The sequence below is a fragment of the Anolis carolinensis genome, chromosome 2, assembly GCF_035594765.1.
Source record: "Anolis carolinensis isolate JA03-04 chromosome 2, rAnoCar3.1.pri, whole genome shotgun sequence".
Taxonomy (NCBI): domain Eukaryota; kingdom Metazoa; phylum Chordata; class Lepidosauria; order Squamata; family Dactyloidae; genus Anolis; species Anolis carolinensis.
Genome location: NC_085842.1, coordinates 299729336 through 299750336, shown reverse-complemented (window position 1 = coordinate 299750336; position 21001 = coordinate 299729336). Strand labels below are relative to the sequence as shown.

Sequence of the window (21001 nt, the reverse complement as noted above, 5' to 3'; positions counted from 1 at the left end):
TTGGTGCTCTGTAGCCTGGGTCGTGACAGTTATAACCATTGTGTTCTCTAGAAGAATTAACTCAGTGTTTCAATTTTTAAAGTAAAATAAAAGATTGTTACTTGGAAGAGAATTGAACATGTGATTCTTCAAAAAAAAATCATTCACATTAATATCTTAATTACCATTAATGAAGGGAACATTGTATGAAGGTGTGCGTGCCAGTAATTGAGATATGATGTTTAATTACTTACTATTAAGTTAAATGATAGTATAAAATTTTTCAGAAAGCAAATGGAATGTGCAAGCAGATGTGGCAAGTAGAACACAGCTTACATACTTTAGAATGATAATTACAATTTTTGTTGTAACAAAGGTGAGGCCATTCAACCATGTGACACACAAGTACATTCATTATTAACTGGACAATTTATATTTCTATGACAAAAATATTATAAGAAAGGTAAAACAAAATGGTGAAAGGCTGATCAATGCAAGATCAGCCTTGGCATCACTGTGCTTCACCAAAACCCTCTTCTGAAATTAGAGATTTCAAGCTTATTCTGCTGAAATTCAGATCAAAAGTTTCACATAACAACCAGTATTCTGTGACACACGCAAGCATCTTTCACCTTATGACTGTGTACGATTGATATTCTTTTCCATCCTCTGCAATCATCAAATAATCCCTACTATGCATGAGCCTTTTGGCCATGGCTGATGGAGAACAAAACAGATCAAAGGAGCATCAGGCTGTGCTTCAAAGCCAGGTACAAATTGATGACATCATATGCCAATAACATGGTGGAACCCAGCACATTCACCCAACTGCACCACATCAGACACAGAAAGATTTTCCAGGATGATTATCACAGCAAAATTATTAATATTGGTAGTTGTGAGTGGGAAATCCTAGCAGAGTTGGATTGAGCATACAAGCCAATCTGGAAGTCTTGGAAAATTTCTAGCCCTGTTCTTCTCATTCAAAGCAGTCTAGAGTAGCAATAACCAAAGGAGTACAGTCAGCCCTCTGTATCCATGGATTCTATAATCCATGGCTTAAAAATACCCCCCCCCATTTTTTCCCCAAAAGCAAACCTTGATTTTTCCATTTTATGAAAGGGAGACCATTTTACTATGCCACTGTATACAATGGAACTTGAATATCCATGGATTTGGCACCCAGCAGATACCAAGGGTCCACTATAACTATAACCCTCCCATGAAAATATTGCTACTCTTGCAATACAATGTCTCATATAGGTTGCTTCTCTTGTTGTCCTGTGAGTACAAGTATTTATGTGATTGCAATATCCCACGGCCCAATTTACAATGAATCCCTCTGCCTTACCTGTACATAGGTACACAATTGAGTTCTATTGACACAATGATGCTGAGATGTGGGCACGTAGGATGAGATCAGTTCCCATTAACTCAACTCACTTCTTGATAGTCTAGAAAGTTTTCATGGGTCAGCTGTTAAATCATACCAGTTGCAGCAGTTTTTGAATATGTTTCACAAATGTCCATGTTATGGTTGAGCCTTATGGCTCCGATACTGGGAGACGTGGTCGTAAGACTCCTCGAGAGTCAGACTCTCTTGAGGAGCGAGAAAGGAAACGGCTGCGGGACTTATTTGCAGAACCAACAGACGAAGACTCCTTTGAGGGTTTTACCGAGGGAATGGAGGAAGAGGTGGTTAGCTCAGAGGAGGATGACATGGATTGGACTCGTGTGAGGGAGGATTTGGGTGTCACCGGCAATGCTAGTGTGGGAGGCGACTGGCGGGTTGCAGGATCGGACCCGTGGACGAGTTGGAGGGATGGAACGGGATCCACAGCTGGGGATGCTGTGGGGCGTAGTCAAAGGTGTTTTAGCTCTGATGAGGATGATGATGATGAGGCACCTGGAATTAGGGTAACAGCTGACAGCGATGAGGAGTTGTAAACTGGCATAAAATGAGGTTTAGAATCCAGGGCTAATTGCGTTGGGCAAGGTAATCTGGACGAACGCTTGGGCTCTTGTTGGGAATTTCCTGAAGACGGGTGTGTTTCGTTTGCTGAATACGTAAGTTACCAAGGACACTGGGCATAGACGGCGGGAGGAACTGTGTGGGCTTTTGTTGTGCAACCTGTGTTTAATCTTATTAGCTTGGACCTCCGTCGTCTTCTTGACGGACATTAATTGCCTATTCTGGATTGACGCTGGACTGACTGACTGACTACGACCTCGGACTACCCCTTCTGTGGCTTTCGGTGGAATTGGTGAACCAAAGACATCTGTACCTGGCTTTCGACCTCGGACCGGACTGGGACCCTGCTGACCGTTGCTACCCTGATTGAAGTGCCTGGATCCGGATTCCGTTTGTTGCACGGAGGAGTAACAACCTTAGTTACTCATTTGCAGCTTTCGAGTAGCAGAGAGGAATCTGCTGCCAGCTATTTATGTTTCTTTGAATCCTTGTTTGTCAACTTTTGTTTGTTTAAATTGCCGGGCTGAAGTAAGCATTTTCTGTTTAACCCGGATTAAACTCCTGTTTAATCCGGTTTATCTTTTGAACCACTTTTAGTATCAGCGGAGTCTTTTTTGTGTATCTTTTACACTGAAGGCAAGTGTTTGCCTAGTCCTTTGTTTCATACGGGCACTTTTTAGTTCTGTAACTTTAATAAACTGTGTTGAACTTTATCTGGTGGCGTTCTGTCTATGACAGTCCAACTACAATTTTTTTAATTCTCCCCCCAACACCTGACACCAAATATATATATATATATATATATATATATATATATATATATACACACACACACACACACACACACATATATATATATATATATATACACACATATATATATATATATACACACACACACACACACACACACACACATATACGTATATATCTAACTAACAGCCTTCTTATTTTTGTTTACTGTTTAACAGATAACACAAATAGGAATCTCAGGGAACTTGCCAACTCTGATGTAAACCAAACAGTCATTTATAATTTATACTAAAGGAGCATAGCATTACCCATTAAGCAGAGAATGACTAATATAAATCATATTGCTATTTCTTGTTACAGAATTGAATTCATCAATACAATGGGATAGTTTTAATTATTTGTATTTTTTTTCACTGACAACAGCATGAAATGTAATTCTAACTGCTTCATAGATTGTATCACTACAAAGATTTTGTGAAGAACTGAGTGAAGCAGTACCAAATCAGCTAAAAATAGTTATTATTAAATTACACCAGTTATTATATTGAACCACATTTACTTAATAGGGAGACAGGATATTCTGATGTAAAATTAAAACTTTTGATTTGTGGGGAGATGAGAAAACTCTAAAAGCTCCAGCCACATTGGTCACTTGCCATTCTGACTAGGGGGTTCTATCAGGACTGTGAAAAATAATAATCGGGTATAAATTTCACTGTTATTTTCCATGGTGTTACTAGATAGACTGAAAGCTTATCTAGCCCTCTCCGCATTAATACACACATAGCAGACATATCTAAAAATTTGGGTTCAACCAATTTCTAGACAAGAAGCCAAAGGAGATAAGTATGTGTATGCAGTCTCCGAGACAAACATCCAACTTACAAATGACTCATAGGCCCCTTCCACACTGCCCCTATATCCCAGGATCTGATTCCAAATTATCTTCTTATCCCAGATTATCTGGCAGTGGAGACTCATATAATCCAGTTTAAATCAGATATAGGGCAATGTAGAAGGGGCCAGAGTTAACAGGAAGGGTGAGTCAACAGGAAGGGAGAGAATCTACCCCTTGGAAGGGAAATTCCCTCCTGACAGAGTTATCATGGGGAAAAGGTATCTCAACTGAAGCTTTACTACCAATCCTTGTTTCCACAACAAGCCCTTTTTTTTTTCTAAATCCAATTATCCCAGGGACAGAAAGGTGAAATCAAAAACAGGAGCAGCAAAACACTACAGGGATGTTAACCCTTCCCTATGCTATTCAAAGTATTCATGTGTGTGTACTTAAAAATGTACATGTTCTGACTTACATACAAATTCAGTTTAAAAACAATCCTACAGAACCTTTCTTGTTTGTAACTTGGGGGCTGCCTGTAATTTGAAATGGTAGGGAATTCAAACAGAGCTGATTAACTCAGGTTTTTATTTAAAGGTAAAGAAATATGTAAGAAGAACCATTGTGGCTCAGTCCAAGTTCAGTTTACTAGCTAGTTGTTTAGGAGAATCTTTCAAGAATATGAAAATCAACAGCACATATTACTCTGAGAGTTTGTTGTTGTTGTGTGCCTTCTTGTTTGACCCTAAGGCAAACCTATCATGGAATTTTCTCTATGAGATTTCTTCAGAGGGGTTGCCTTTGCCTTCCTCTAAGGCTGAAATAATGTGTCTAACCCAAAGTCACCCTGTGGGTTTCCATGGCCGCGTGGGAATTTAAACCCTGGTCTCCAGAGTCAAAGTTTAACTCTGAAATATTGTACCTTGCTGGGGTTTTTTGTGATATAGGATGGTAATATACAGGCAATGTGACTAGTAATCACTCAAAACCTTATGCTCCGCATTTCCCTTTCACAGGTGTTCAAACTGTCAGCTTTCACATCTTGAGGCTATACATTTCATGATTTAGCCATGAGGCATAAAAATGAGAAAGGGATAAGGAGAAAACCATGCAATACCTGAAGCACTTCCTTTTCCCCTTTCCTGAATATCACCTCAGCATTCAATGTTATCAAATGACTCTGAATTTTAATCTTACAAGAAAAGAAGAACAATATTTGCCTATCATATTCATAGACAATAAGCAAAATTTAAAATACTTAATCACTGCTTTCTGAGTTAAAATGTTTGAAACATGAAATAAGATCCCTTGAGTGTATTTTCAAAATAGTTCTGTAACAGGATTCTATTGAGAAGACAAACAAGGACACATCTGCACTACAGAATTGACACCATTTTGACACCACTTGAGTTGCCATGGCTCAATGCTATGGAATAGTAGGATTTGTAGTTTGGTCAAGAACCAGTACTCTTTGGCTAAAGGCCTTGTGAAATTACAGCTCCCATGATTCCATGGAAGCTAAAGTGGTGTCAAACAGCATCAATTCTGTGCTGTAGATGCGCCCAAAGAAGAAGCTATGTTAAAAAAACAAAACTATTTGCACTGTGATAAAAGAGATTCTGCCTAACCATTAACAATAAGTGCTTTACTAGTTGTTCAACAGTAGAATGGTCGGAGTCAGAATGTTTTGGACTCTCCATATTTGGTGGCCTTTAAACAGAGGTTATCTGGGTATCTTTCAGTAGTATTCCTGTACTGTGGCATTGGTCTATATGGCCCTGTACTCCCTTCCAACTCTAACATGCTATAATTCTATGGAGAACATCTCAGAAGCCACACTTTCTTTGCTCTTTCCCCTGCAGTAGTTATATGATAGCTGGCTATCATCACGGTTGTATATCATATTAGGTATGAACTGCTGCTCTATAACTCATCTTGCCATTTTCTCCTACATATTAATGAGGCACATTCCTTACAGAAGGGCTTTATGCATAAGGGAAACTGCTTGCAGTAATTTATCATACCCAAGCTGACAAAGTCAGCTGCCTTTCACTTCCTTACTTTCCTTTGCCTTGCATTTCATGTAATTAGAAAATATTATGCAGTTGCTGCTTCAAACTGACATTGTCAATGTGGTGCTATTGCCTATGGTAATGTTTTGAAACGAAATCCCCAACTGGTGGATTAACTTCAATATTTCTTTTGTTTCTGTAGGATGTATCCTTGTCCAGATTCTAACACTGACTCATCAATGGGCACAATCTGCCAACAGCAACCATCATGCAACCTTCTGAATAAATCCCATCGAAATTAACAGAACATGATACAGTATTACTATTACAAAGTTTACTATCTCCCATGTGAACCACTCTTGAGTCCCCTCGAGGAGATGGAAGCGTGTTATAAATAAATTATTATTATTATTATTATTATTATTATTATTTATTAATAATAATAATAAGCAGGATTAAAATCTGTTAAAACATTTTATGCCTTGTAAGATAATGCCCATAGTGTATCAAGCACTGCTTAAGGTACTGTACTAAAAAAACTTAATTTAGTGCTGACTGAGTAATCTATGATGCAAATACAAACACTGTTTATCCTGGCATGGTTATGGGAGAGTTCTACTTAAAACTGCTAGACCTGGCCATGGTTCTGCTACTGTATTTTCAAAATATAGTGGAGAGAAAAAAAGAAAAGTATCATCATATTTCATCACTGGCATCTATTAATACATTATTTCATATCATTTGCATACATTGTTGTTGTTTTCTTCTCTAAGTAATCAGAATATTTATTTTACTATGAAGGAATGTTGGTACAATAAAATATGTCAACAACACAGGGGAAAACAACTTCTTTTTAGGATAGATGACCTAGCTATGGTATTTTGTCAAGGAATGCTTCTCCCAGAGATATGAACACAGTAGTCTTAGCAGTCAGCAAGAGCTGGCAAAGTACGTTGAACATCAGCTTAATGTTTCGGAATAAGCAAGCACAAAACTAATTAACACTTCAGTGAACCCAGTGATGTGGATCATAGGACTGCTTGACGCTTTCATCTACCGCTGAAGAAAAAGGCAAAAGAATTAGGAAATTTGCCATCCATCTTTCAGAATACGCAACAAAAACTATTGATGGGAAAAAGGATAGACAAAGAGCAGGCTAACATGTTCTTGTTTATCTGGAATAATGATGACCTGTATGTATCAAGAGCCATCACAGATCTCATCACAAATGTTCAGTTCCATTTTCAAAGAAGTAGCCATGTTATGAAGTTATCCCCCCCCCCCCAATTCGAAACAATTGTAATCCATTTTTGAAATGAAGTACAACTGAATGCATCACACAATGCAAGGAGACTTCCTATCTCCATCTGTGATGCTTTGTTAAAGACATGTGGTGAATGTGTTAAGAAACGAAGGGGGGGGATTATGACAGAAGACGGGGACAAATGCTGCTTTTGAGCTCTGGATCCACATGGAAACAGAAGGAAACAGTGAAAAAAAGTGGGATGGGATTTGTCAGATTCGCCCTCATTTAATCATTTTGGTGACATTGGTGAATGCTCGTTCCTATGGGCAGACTTCTACAAAGCAGCAATTTCCCAGTAATCTCCCAAAATCTAGCCTCCTGATCCTTGAAAGGTACTTTTTAACATTTAAATGTATTCAGTAGAAATTGCCCTCCAGGCAATTCTATGGTATGCTGCCACTTGACTATAGACTTGTGTGGGCCTAGCTATGTCTTGAGAGATGAACATAGCATCTCATTAAAGAACCCAGTGATATCCTCTCTAGGCATTTTCTAAGTCCTCCAGTGTGACTCTGTAGTATGCTTCCACCTGAAGTCATTTGTTCAATACAGTTCACTATTATATATGGTTCTGCATATCCACATGAAGTCCTGGAATGTATCCCCATGGATAAAGGGGTTGTACTGTATATCAGCCCACTGGCCATTTGAGTAGCCAGCTGCTGCCTCGAATTTTTTTTAAAAAACTATCAGTGTAGTCCAAAAACGAATAGCTCTCTTCCTTAATTTACTTCAAAATCATTCAGATTTCTAGGGAAGATTTATTTTTCAAATTTTTCATTTTTTCATGAGGCAGGTGATTAGCATTTGTAGGATAAAAGCAAGCTTGCTTTTATCCTACAAGCTTGCTTTTATCCTACAAATGCTAATCATTTGCCTGACATTTTTTCTATCCTTCTTTGTCCAATCAGAAGGAAATAAGCCTATTTTTAACATGCAGAAATGTGCTGACAGAATGGGCAGCAAAAGCTTGTCTTTCAAACAACCATTCATCCAATTTACTAGTAAAAGAGAGCAATCCTTATCAGAGCAATGCATGATACTCATTCAGAAGCTGAATTCAATTTTCAGGTCCATGAAAGACACAGAAAGAAATAAAAAAGGATAGTGAAAGAAAAAGACGATGGCTTTAATCCATCATTTCACCTTTAAGAGCCAAAGCACAAAGCCCAAGAATTCAGATACAGATAAAATGTGAGATAACTCACTCAAAGCACAAAGATTTTTTTAAAAAAACAATTTCGCACATGTAGGTAATGCTTTGTGTAATTCTGGATTTGCCACAATAGTTTCAGTAAGCAGAAAATAATGTGCTGGACAGTTTGGTGCATCAGACTCTAATAGTCTTGCACATCATTAAAAGACATATGGAATATCTCTGTAAAAAAATTCATGGGCTGATTATTGAAAGTATGTGTATCTTGTTACAAATATTTTACATGCACATATACAGGGAAACATTTAATCAAAAAGGAACTCTATATCAGTGTTTCTCAAACTGTGCTCTTCCAGGTGTTTTGGACTTCAGATCCCAGAGATTCCAACCAGCTTACCAGCTACTAGAACTTGTGTGAGTGGAAGTCCAAAACACCTGGAGGAGCAGATTGAGAATTAGTGACATCACCAATACTAAATCTCTCTCTATTTCTATCTTACTAGTAATATTGACATCACTGTTTATATAACTCACAAATAAAAGCATCTTATGAATAGCAGCAGAAAATAAATATTTTTAAAAATAAATTATTCAATCTGTGTTTATGTGTTATTTTAAACAACAGATGACGCCATTTGAAGAGATTTATCCTCCCAGTAATAGTATTACCCTCCCAGTAACAGTATTCTAACCTATGAGTCATATAATTTTCTCAATGTGTTTGGATGAGTTTAATCAGAAATGACACACAGCATTATATACAATACTGGCCTTGGGTCACAATGTACAGTGGGGAATATTTTACATGTTGATGACTACTATAATGATGTTTGAGTCTGAACTGTTTACTACTGCACAGTATATTCATATACTGTTAAGCAGCATTAGTTGTAGTTTTTGTATAGCTGTGTAGTATAGCTGTAATATGGTCCATTGAAACCAAAAATCAAATACAGGCAGTAGGGTTGTGTCTGGATTCGCTTTAAAAACAGCCGTAATGGCAAGAACAGTGGCTGCCGAAAAATGGCTGCCTTTGGTTTCTTTTGGCAACATGTGGAGTGCAGGGAGGGAGGAAGCCACTAGAAAGGAAAAGATCCCAGAAAGGGTGTGTTTTTAAAGCCATTACTTTAAATCCAGGTCTCCTTGAAAGGCAAAAGGGAAAGAATCCCAGGAAGGGTGTTTTATTAAGTTCTTGCCTTAAATTCAGGTCTTCTTGAAAGACAGAAGGAAAATGATTGCAGAAAGGGTGGTTTCTAAAGTCCAATGCCGGAAAGCAGAGCCTCATAAGTTCCCCATCGCCATCTTCCTGGATCTTTCGGTTGCCAAGCCGAAAACAGTTTTTTTTTTCCATTAGACGATTTTGGGAGGCTCCCAAAAACAGATACGGGTAGGTACCCACCGAATTTCAGATACTAAAAACAGATCGTGGTCCAACCAAATTACACAACCCTAACAGGCAGTCCCTGAGTTACAAACATCTGACTTACAAATGATTCATAGTTAAAAACAGGGGTGAGATAACAGGAAGTGAGAGAAATCTAATCCTGAAATTCACTCCTGAAAGAATGACCAAGGGGAAAAAGGTCTCCACTGAAGCTTTATCACCAATCCTTGCTTCCACAACAAGTCACATTTTTCAACTATCATAAGGAGAGAAAGTGAGGTGAAATTTTCTGAATAGGGGCATAGACAGCAAATCAAACCCCACAGAGGTATTAACCCTTCCTTCTGCTATCCAAAGCTTGTTCATAACTTGGGCACTGCCTGTACACACGTACAAACATCTTTAATAGGCAGAATATCTTTAATTGTACCACTTCCTGCAATACTTGTTTTGTTCCCTCATACAAAAACAAGTGCAGCTCCTGAACCATAGGATGGGAGTGAGTAGGCCCTCCATGAACCATTGGGCTTTGTCAAGGTGCGTTGTAGCATTGCTATTAGGTGATGCTATGGCTTATTTATACAATAAATGTGCTGAAAATAGTTTTTAGGTGTAAGAGTAAAGTGACTATTTTCAGCAAAAAAAAAATTGATTATTTCACGAATATTGCTTTGTGTGCATAAAAACCTTTCCAAACCCTTGATGTAATATGAGGAAGAGAAGAAAATATGAGGAGGAAATAAACAAGGCTGTTAAAGAGATTCCATTACACTTAATCGTGTATAATCCTGGATTATCATTACATCTATTATCATTCTTTTCATTCATGCTTACTTGTTCAGAAAAGTATCAAAAGCCCTGAGAGGTACACTCTTGAGGCTGAGTTACATTAACAATAGAATTAGCAAAAGCTGCTGGAGGCAATGTGGTGAAGCTAGTGCATACGTTCATATGTGGTCGTACTGCCTACTATCTAGTCAAATTTTTATATATATATATAAATTGAGGGGAAATTATAAATCAGGCCATATGCATCTCTCTGGAACTGAGTATACCCTCACTTTTGAAGGAAAAGAACAAATGTCTACAATGATTTTTTTACTTCTCTGTGGCTGTACAATTAGAGATACTGTAGTATGATCTTGGAAAAACAGGATCTTTCTCCAGTCAATGAAAAAGTAGGCTCTGGATAGCAGCACAAATCAAGAGTTTATATGTACAATGTTGCATATATTTCAGTTTTCCAAACACTTTGTTGTTGTTGGTTGTGTTCAAGTTGACTTTGATTTGTGGTGTTCCTAGGAAATGAGACTCCAAGTCACCTTATCCATAACAGCCCTGCTCAGGTCTTGCAGATTCAGGACCATGGCTCCCAGATTGAATAATCTATCTGGAATGCGGTCTTCCCCCTTTTCTACTGCCTACCTTACTTTATCATCTATCATTCTTTATCATCTACTGCAGTGATTCTCAACCTGTGGGTCCCTAAATGTTTTAGCCTTCAACTCACAGAAATCCTAACAGCTGATAAACTGGCTGGTATTTCTGGGAGCTGTAGACCAAAACACCTGGAACCCACAGGTTGAGAACCACTGATCTAGTGAATCATCTCTTCTCATGATATGGCCTAAGTATGACAGTCTAAATATAGACATCTTCCTTACAAGAAGCTTTGTTTTACTCCACAGTTGCATCAAGCTTTCTAGGCATTTTACATTTCTAGTTTGGCCTTCAAGGTTTGACTTTGTTTCCCCTTCTCCCAGAATTTCATCAGAGATGGTTTTTCTCCTGCTAAATTCTCCTTGAGAATTGCACCTCAAGGTCTTGACAAATGCAAATAAAAATGTAATAACTGAAACATTCAGTTCACCGATGCATCCCTTTCTCAGTGCAGACACTAAGGTCATATTTCATCCTTGCTGATCTGGTCTAAATCAAAATGCCTACTACTATAGGCTCTTTCGTTGCTTCCCCGTTTACTATTAGATCAACCAATCCTTTTGTCAACACAAAGTTTTATATTACCTTCCTGTATTAAGCTTATTCCCTCATCAAATTTCATGTTACCTTGTTGATCTGACAGTATCTGTTACCTCTTTTTATTTCCGCTTGAGCTTCTCCTTGTTCGCACTGTAATATATTATGGACTTTATCCTTTAAATCTGCTGCTCAGACCACACTCATTCCCCATTGTTTTTTTAAAAAAGAACTTTCTACAGGATAACCAGCATTGCAGTGACAATAGATTGAACATATAATTTTTGGTCACTGTTCTAATCTCTATCTATTGCTTTGTTTTGATATGACCTTCTTAAGGCAGGAAATGTCATTTTCTTGATTATTCATCTATTATCCATTAATCATAGAGCAGCATTTGACAGGAAAAAAGATCAAGCACTGATTGGGTTTGAGACGATACCTGCCTGTATAATTCAATAACAACTTCTTTAAATGTTGCAAGGTGATTGGGAAAATAATACATCTGCACTTTGCAATAACAGATAGTAGATAGAAAGAGAATCCCTGTGCCAGTTCTTTACTGGTCTCTGTTACTTTCCTTTTGTTCTCTTCCCAACATTTCATCAATTCTTGTTTTTTTAAAAACAATTTTAATATTGTACAATGTTACATAAATCTAAATAAATGACAGTGCTATATAAATAAAGGTAAATAGACAGTATTTTACGTGTCCAATGCTGAGTTAACATTTTCCCATTTTTTCCTGTGAAATATTACATTTTATTAATAACTGGGTGAGATTCCTTGGACGGCATCCAGACTTAGGCCTAAATCCAGTGTACCAGTACTGGAGGAATAAGAGTGTGCCAGTGAAGGCTCATTGGAATTTACAGTTATACAAGTAGCAGCATATATCAATGGAACACAATAGACTAGTAGATAACTGCAAGAAAATGCCAGTTTATGTTTATGTGGGCATATATTCTCAGGTTATAATAGGCATCCGCAAACTGCAGCCACCACCTCTTTGGGTCTCCAGCTCCCACAATTCCTGACCATTAAACAAACTGGGCATGGCTTCTGGGAGTTAAAGGGCAACAGTGTGAGGATGCCTGGGTTAGAATGGCAGAGTAGCATCCTGTTAGTGACTTACACAGTCATAAATGAGTCATTTTGTTATTGTTGCGGATGCTGGAATTTTAAACTGACCTCATGCAGTGAACCTAGTTCCCCATCCCATCTTCTATCAGCCACAGATTGCAAACATGGGCATTTACTAACTGGAGGAGAACAGGTATAGTGGTGAAAAAAGAAGAAGATGTATTCCTATAGCTAGTGGTGGGTTGGAGAGGACAGGTGGCATGCTTCCACTTGGTGAGACTTTACAGTGCATCTCCCTTATCTAGGATCTGATGAATACATTGTCTTAAGGCTGCACAAGAGAAAACTGCTTTGGATTCCATCCTCGAGCTCAGAGTAGAATAATTTATTGCTACTGCTATGGCACTTGCATGGTTGGGTTGATACTGTTGGATACATTCTGGGAGCAGACTGAGCAAAATCAGTCTTACTAACCTAAGTCCCACTGATTTTGATGTCTACTCATTCTGATGAATACATTGTCTTAAGGCTGCACAAGAGAAAACTGCTTTGGATTCCATCCTCGAGCTCAGAGTAGAATAATTTATTGCTACTGCTATGGCACTTGCATGGTTGGGTTGATAGTCTAGCCCCACTTACTTTCTGAGGAAAAACCTAGCATTTTCTGCCACTTTGCATGCTGTGAATGGTTTCATCATGATGAGACCATCTTCATACTCCATACAACAGACATTTCTAGAGGCAGTGCTGGTGGAATACACAACTGCCTGCCTAAAACTTTACCTCCTAAGTGTATCTACTTTTGTCAGCTTGCCAGAACCAATTCGGAAATACCTTTTTTCACATTATGCACAGTTTGGTAACCAAACACATTAGAAACAATGAAATCATATTTCAAGCATTAAAAAATTACCTTCTCTTGATACTGACGCCGTGATGAATCCAAAGACTGGATTAGGGCGGTGGCATGGCCAACAAACATGGCATAACAGGTGGCCCCCACAATCATGCTCAGCATAGTTATCCAGAGGTCTGACATGCTGACTGGAGCTCTGGCTCCATAACCAATGCAAAGCATATGGCTCATGGCTTTGAAGAGTGCATAGGAGTACTGTTTTCCCCAAGAGTCATTCTGCAAGAAAGAGAGAGGGGACGGGAGAAAGAAAGCATGAGTGAGCTTTACTATAGGGGACAAAAGGATTATGTAAAAGGAAGACAGCAGCTTACTTATTTTGAAGGTGGAATATCCCTGTAATATATTCTTCATAAATGAAAAAGTTATATTATTTATCATTACATTATCCCAATAAGCTCTTGGAGAGGCTGTCTAATGTCATTATGATCACAAACAAAATTGGTTTGAATTATGGATTCCTCTCTTGAAGATACATTTTTAGAAGGAAAAAGTGAAGGAAGGCAAGCAGGCAGGCAGGCAGGCAGGCAGGCAGGCAGGCATTCAAGCAGGAAGACAGTCGTTTAAAACAATAATGCAGCTTTTCCCAATTCAGCAGCCTTAAGGAGTTATCAAGGGTGGGTCAAAAGTCACAAAGGGATTTCACTATTTAATTACTCATGTATTTTTGCTTTTAATTTTCAATACCATAACATCATATCCAGGAAATACAATTACATTTCATAATGCATAACATCTTTTTAATTTTTTTTCAGTTATTAAAATATCAGATGCCTTTGTGACTTTTAGCCCACCATGTATTACAACTCACAACATCCCCAGATAGCCTGGGCATGGCCCTACTTTCTGAGTGTGGTAGTGATTGTAGTTACCATATCTGGCAGTTGACTACATGGGAGTGGCTTCTATAAAGGAGATTAGATGTTATTTCTACATCTAGAAAGACAGGTATACTTTGATGACTGTTCCTGAAAGCTTATCCTGTAATAGCTTATGCAGTTTGTGGAGCAACAATATTCTTTATAAGGTAACACATTATACTGTATTTCAAAGACTATTTCTTCAATATTCCTTTGACAGTGGTGATCACATGATTGGGGTATGTAGATTAATTTCACCATCCACTATGTCTTTCCCTTTCTCATCAGGCAATCAACCATCAAATAGGAAAGCACGAAGCATACAGCATATTAATGACGAAACTGAATACAGGTACAGATGTTCTAGCTTTTTGGTCAGGACAGCAGACCACACACTCCTGTCATGAAGTAGAACAGGGCTGGGGAACCTGAATTTTTCTAGAAATTCAATTCATGAGTTGTGAAAGGGGTAGTTCATCAACATCTGGAAGGTAAAACTTTGGGGCTCTATAATCCCATATTAGACTAATGTCAGGTTGCTTGTACTTGACATATTTATTTACTAGGTGTTGAATCTTTCCTTCCCATCCTCTATTCACTTTTGTTCAGTGACAATCATTTAAACTTGTAATCATAACATTTAGAAAAAAAATCCAGAAGAGCATTCAAATCAGTATCCTTAAAATGTTTACAAAGTTAAACAGCCTTATAATGCTAGTGCAAGGAATAAGGGGTCAGGATTTTCAGACATCTAGACTCATTCCTTATGTGCAATATTCATAAATTGGAGGTATTAATATTAAGCAAAATCATATAATTAGACACTTGCTTGAAGGTTGCCTGTGTGACTTGATTCAAAAATAATGCGAACATGATTGTTCAGTTTGAACCATGAAGATAATCTCATGGCAATTTTTCAGCTAGCTACTTTGGTAAGATGATCATGTTATTTGGATTGCCTGCATCGTTGGTGGAAACCTTAGGATATCCATATAGCTTTCACTTGATACAGAAATAATTATGAGAATGCCTGGTTTTGAACAAGCTTGGAAGAAAGTGAAAGGGCGAGATCCTTTCTAAAAGAACGGAAGGGCACCTGAATTATGAAAATATTTATGTTATGTTCAAAAAAGAGACAGAGACCAGATAGACTGCTGTTAGAGGATGTCTCTTCCAAACACAGTAAAACTGAAGGTTCTGCTTGGAGTTCCGAATACAAGTTTTAGTAAAAGAAGCAAGAGCCATCTCCCAACCAATCTGGATCATTATAATCATTTGAGGAGAGAATATTCTTCCATGTGGTTAATTTAAGATCTAAGAGCAGCTGGGTCTAATTTTTTTCTCCTGTGTTGTTACCTTCTGTTCCATCATTCTGCACTTAATCAGAATTCAGCTTGATTCAGAAATGCAACACGAGCTGGTTATGTTAGCTAATGGGAAAGGGAAGTAACAAGCCAAAAATTGTCTTTTACCTCTTCATCTCTTCCTCTGTTTTATTTTCAAAACAATTTACAGAGCTTAAGATTGTATCTTGGTAAAGTGAAAGAGCAGAGACAAATCCATTTCAGGAAAGAAGATAAGTTTAGATATTATAAGTTTTATTGTTTAAAAAGGAAAAAGGAAAAGAACTAAAGGCAAAGGATTTGGACTATCAATTGTTTCTTTCAGCTCACAGGGAATTTGAAACCCCTCAAAAGATAGTGGTGGACCAGGTCACCAGATAACAGCCAATGATACCCCAGTAGTTAGCAAAGCTTCCCCAGGCTGGCACATAATAGGAAGTCCATAGTGATGCCAAAAGAAAAAGATTATATAGCAAATTGTTTCAAAACTTTGGTCCTTAGACTTCAGTTCCCAGAATTTCTGAGTATTGGACAAGCTGGCTGAAGCTTCTAGAATTTGAAGTCCAAAACAACTGGGGAACTAAAGTTTGTGAACTACTGGCCTAAACAAATGAATCTCTACTACATAGGAAAGATGGTCAGTTTAAGATTATTCTCATCAGGATCTGACAATGTTTGAGAAACTATTTGTATATTTTAATTGCTTTCAGATATTCTTCCAATTTCTGCACTCATCTGGAATAATGTCTATTCATGTCCAAAACATTTGCTGTCTGAGACAAAGTAGAACAGAGCCCAGCCTGTGTTATTCTATGTACAAAAGTTAATTTGAATGGCAGTTGAATTATTAACAGGCTATGGGCCAATGTCCACCGTTGTTGTAGAGTGGACTTAGCAGACCATATAATATACATACACTCGGTTCTTTCCGGCTACAAAATGCTGCCACCTACTACCATCTGTCCTCTAAGGTGGTTGTCATTTAATCCAATGATAGGAGCAGCTCCACCTGCAGAGAACTAACAGGCTTGCACTCCCTACCCATTCACCAGGGTTAACCAGATAATTGAGAAATCTTTGTTAAAAATAATCCCAGCCTATTACATGATCTTCCTGTGGAAGCAGAAACATGAAGAGCAGGACTCAAAACTTGTCACCATCAAGCAACCTTGGATAATCCGTAGTTCCTGCAAGCACAGTAGATCCGAAGCATTTTGCTGTCCAAGGCAAAGAACCAGACGATGAACCCTCTTAATTCATTTTAAAAACTAGGCTAGATTGGCAGTTCAATCACTCTTCAACCTGGTATTATCTACTTCACCTCAAATCAGGAGGATAGGGAGGCAGACAGGCTAATTGACACATGAATCTATCCACTAACAGCTTTCTGTCAACTCCCTGCATTTTCTGCTAACCTAACTGCCTCTTTATGCCTAAGGATTGATCTCAGTGTATCTACAGAGAACCAATAGAGCTTCTATTATCTAACCCATTTTCTGATGCATTGGGACAACAAAGTCTGGTTTCTAGGCCAAAAAAAAGACTGGAGTGGATCTAAATAGTGAGTGCCTTACAACACTGCACAAAATGATAGAAGCTTCAGGCTACATAAAACCCATGTAGCTTGGTCTGAATGTTGGAAGCTACTTGTTCCATATCAGGATGTGAATCTTTCATTTCTCTGTTTAAATATATATTTATGATAATGATGGCATTTCTTGTTGCTAATACAGTTGCACCCAAAGGATTCTACAAAACGCAGTGTTAAAACAAAGGAAAAACACTTCTTTGAAAGAGGACTCCAACCTCTATATTTTTAAAAAAGCAACTGTAAGATCTTTGTTGGAAAAGCCTTCAATGGGCTCCAGCTTCATTGGGCTACACCTTCCTTTGTTGGAAAAGCCTTCATTGGGCTCCAGTCAGTGAAGCTGCTGCAACAGGGTGGTTGTTTGCTCCCTGTAGCCAGCCCCAGTGAGCAACCTGGGTGCAGCTCTTTGGACCAGCTGAAGTTTCTGAGAACTCTTCAGAGATAGACAATCTGTAAGACGGTGCCTCCCATTCCAGCGAGAAGACCTAGAAGGATACCATAGTCAATGGTATCGAAAACTGCTGAGAGATCCAGGAGAACCAAGAGGGACAAACTCTCCCTGTCTAGCTCTCTTCACAGGTCACCCACCAAAGCAAAAAAGCTGTCTCTGTTCCATTAGCTAGGCCTGAAACCAGATTGAAATGGATCTAGATAATCTGTTCCTTCCAGAAATCCCTGGAGTTGTTAGGCCATCACACACTTCAAAACCTTGCTTGGAAAGGGAAGTTTGGACATTGGCTATAGTTGTCCATTATAGAGTGGTTCGTGGATGGCTTTTTAAATATAGGTCTCATAACTGCCTCCTTTAAGCAAGTTTGAACTTTGCCTTGTTCCAAGGAGACAATGACCACCACCTTCATTCACTCTGCCAGTCCCTCTCTGGTCTGTTTGATCAGCCAGGAAGGGCAAAGGTCTAGAATATATATGGTAGCTTTCATCTCTCCAAGGATCCTTTGCACATCCTCAAGCTGTACATACTGAAAGTTATTCATCGACACTGAACAAGCAGGAGCCAAAGTTACACCTACTGAACTGTGTCAATAACAGCATTCAAGTTGGAATGAATCTGAGTCACTTTATTTGCAAAGTGCCTTGCAAATTCTTCACAATGGGTTGCTGAGTGGTCAGCCTTCTGACCACTTGAAACAGCTCAGCTGAATGGTTCTTTGCAGATGCAATGGTGGCAGCAAGGAATGATTTCTCTGCTACCTGCATTGCACAAAGTAAGCTTTCAAATATGCTCTAGCTTGTGCTCGGTCAGATTTGCTTCAAATTCTCCACCAACGTCACTCTAGTCTCCACCTCACTTGCTTCATTGCCGCCAACTCCTTGGAAAACCATGGGGCTGCTTTGACTGTGCTCCATGAGAAGGGACATTCAGTAGAGATTGTGTCTTAGACATTTCCCCATTCCAGAGATCAGCCAGAGTTTTGACAAAATCACCTGCCAAGGTGACAGGAAAATCCCCAAGAGCTGTCAAAAATCCATCCGGATCCATAGGTCTCCTTAATCAGTCTCCCATCTTTGCAGAGGTTTGGAGTCCCAGTGAGTCTAAACCTGACCAGGTAGTGAACGATCCATGACAAGGGAACTGTGACAAGTTTCTCCACACCACAATTATCACCATCCCATCCTGCACAGAAAACAAGGTCCAAAGTGTGCCCCACAGCATGGGTAGGGCAAAGCACTACTTGGGAAAGACCCATGATTGTAATGGAGGCTATGAAGTCCTAAGCCACTCCTGTCAGGGAAGTCATAGGATGGATGTTGAAGTCTCCCTGCACTTATTAGCCCCTGAGACTCCAACACTAACATTGCCTTAGTTATCTCCTAATTAGACTACTGCAATGTGTTATATGTAAAGCTGTCCTTAAAAAGTGTTTGAAAGCCCCAACTGGTGCAAAATACAGCAGACAATGTGCATTTAGAAGACATAAAGTTATATAAGAACTGTGTGGTTTCCATTTTTTAGTTCAATTCAAAGTGCTGGTGTTGACTTACAAAACTTGACTTAAGGCCAGGATATCTGACTATGTTTTCCGATAGCTTGCCAGAAATTTGAGATTTTCAGACAAGGCCCTGTTACATATCCTAAAACCTTGTGAAGTTATATTGGTTGGAAGATGTAACAGTACTTTCTTTGTAGCAGTTACTCAATTGTGGAACTCCCTATCCACAGAAGTTATGTCTTATATCGGGATAAGGCAGGATTAAAAATATACAGTAAATAAATAAAAATAGGCTGCCCCATCTATAAGATTTTGGGAGGCAGACAAAACAATGTTGTGCTAAGTGGCATTCAGTGTTTTTAAAAATTGATTCTAGGTTTGTTTTTAGACTGCTTTTAGAGATTTTTTAAAGAGAATTTGAAAGGGTCTAAAATGTTTTTATCTCTCTTGTTCATCACCTTGGGAGTCCTTGTGGGCTAGGAGATGATTCAGAAATACTTTAAATAAATAAAAATCCTAATCTGCTTCTGGGAGAAAGTAGAAAGAAAAGGATTTACCTCAAAACAGAGGAACATAATTTCCTTCTTGACAGTAAATTTACCACTGGTTTCAGATTAGTAGTAATCCGTTTTAACTGATTTAAACAGAATACCATTAATGCAAAAAAGGGAAATAAACTATTAAAGTCAGTAATTGTGACAAATACCAAAGCTGTTTATCCAAGGACTGATTATATAATCAAGCTGGAGAACACTAGGATATCTTCACATTTTTAAAAAGACGTGACTGCCGATTATTTGCAATTACTCTACCAAATCCAGATTTTAATTTAGAAGTCTTCCTCAGCAAGCTTTATTAAAGTATAGTACATGTCCTCTCTCAAAGCCTGCTGTTCTGTCTTCTGCCAAAGGACTGCTGCTATCTCTACAACAGCCATTCAACTAACATTAGTTGTAAATAAGAGACTGACTCTTATCTATGCAGGGAGGCCAAATGAGGGGCCATGGGAATGGCACAAGAGCCATGACACTTGTCAGTGGGTCACCTGGGGTACTCAGATCCCACAGTGTGCCTGTCTGCTGGCACAGATCCCAGCAAAAGTCATCTTATGTTAAGAGGGAGGGGTGTTATTTTTTTCTAGGGACATTTTGAAGAAGGACAATAATGTACAGGTTGAGTCTCCCTTATCAGAAATTCTTGGCAGTATATGCTTTTAGAATTTTGGATATTTATATATACATAGTGTCTGGTATGTCTACTTTTTTCAGGAGTCTTATGTAAGTGAAGTCCTCCACCTTTTGCTTCTTCTCTTTCCCCTGTCAGGGCTCCCTGAAGAAAAACTCAGCAGTCACTGAATTCGTGACTACACCCCTTCCTCAAAAGCAGAAGAAGAGAGTTCAAAGCAAAAAAATTTAAAGTACTTGGATTTTGGACTTTTAGACAAGGATGACTGAATTTGTATCCGTATAGTACACACACACACACACACACACATTCCTTTGACACACACATAAAATTGGTTTTAAACATCCCACTCATGCAAATCCTAATCCAAATTGGGGATGTGCATGTTTACTATTGATTGGGGGAAAACCCCACTAAGCTGCATGTTCAGTATCATCAGTGGGTAAATCATCTTCAGTTGGTAGTCAAATACACATAGAATAATAATGAATTGTAATTCTGCCTGTGGACAATTTCCAGTTGCCCACAAAACTCAGAAATGACTGAAGCTGGAAGAAATGACAGAATAACCTTTCTTTCTTTTGGTATTCATCACACATGAACATTGCTAATTCTTTTCCTATTTAGCCATTCTACATTAAACTGAGCCTGGGGAGAGGACTCAAGAAAATATTCACCCTTGTTCCGTAATATGAAGACACAG

At 38.5% G+C, this 21001-nt stretch overlaps 1 protein-coding gene across 2 annotated transcripts in view; it reads right to left on the bottom strand.

Annotated features, from left to right (window-relative positions):
- hcn1 (hyperpolarization activated cyclic nucleotide gated potassium channel 1) overlaps positions 1-21001 on the bottom strand; it is a 239717-nt gene that overhangs the window by 70200 nt on the left and 148516 nt on the right. For both annotated transcript variants that reach the window (XR_001729856.2, XM_003216221.4), the window contains exon 4: positions 13374-13592. Coding sequence is in view for 1 of the 2 variants with exons in the window: in XM_003216221.4 (XP_003216269.1) it covers positions 13374-13592 (219 nt within the window). In the remaining variant the exon portion in view is untranslated. The remainder of the gene's footprint in view (positions 1-13373; positions 13593-21001) is intronic.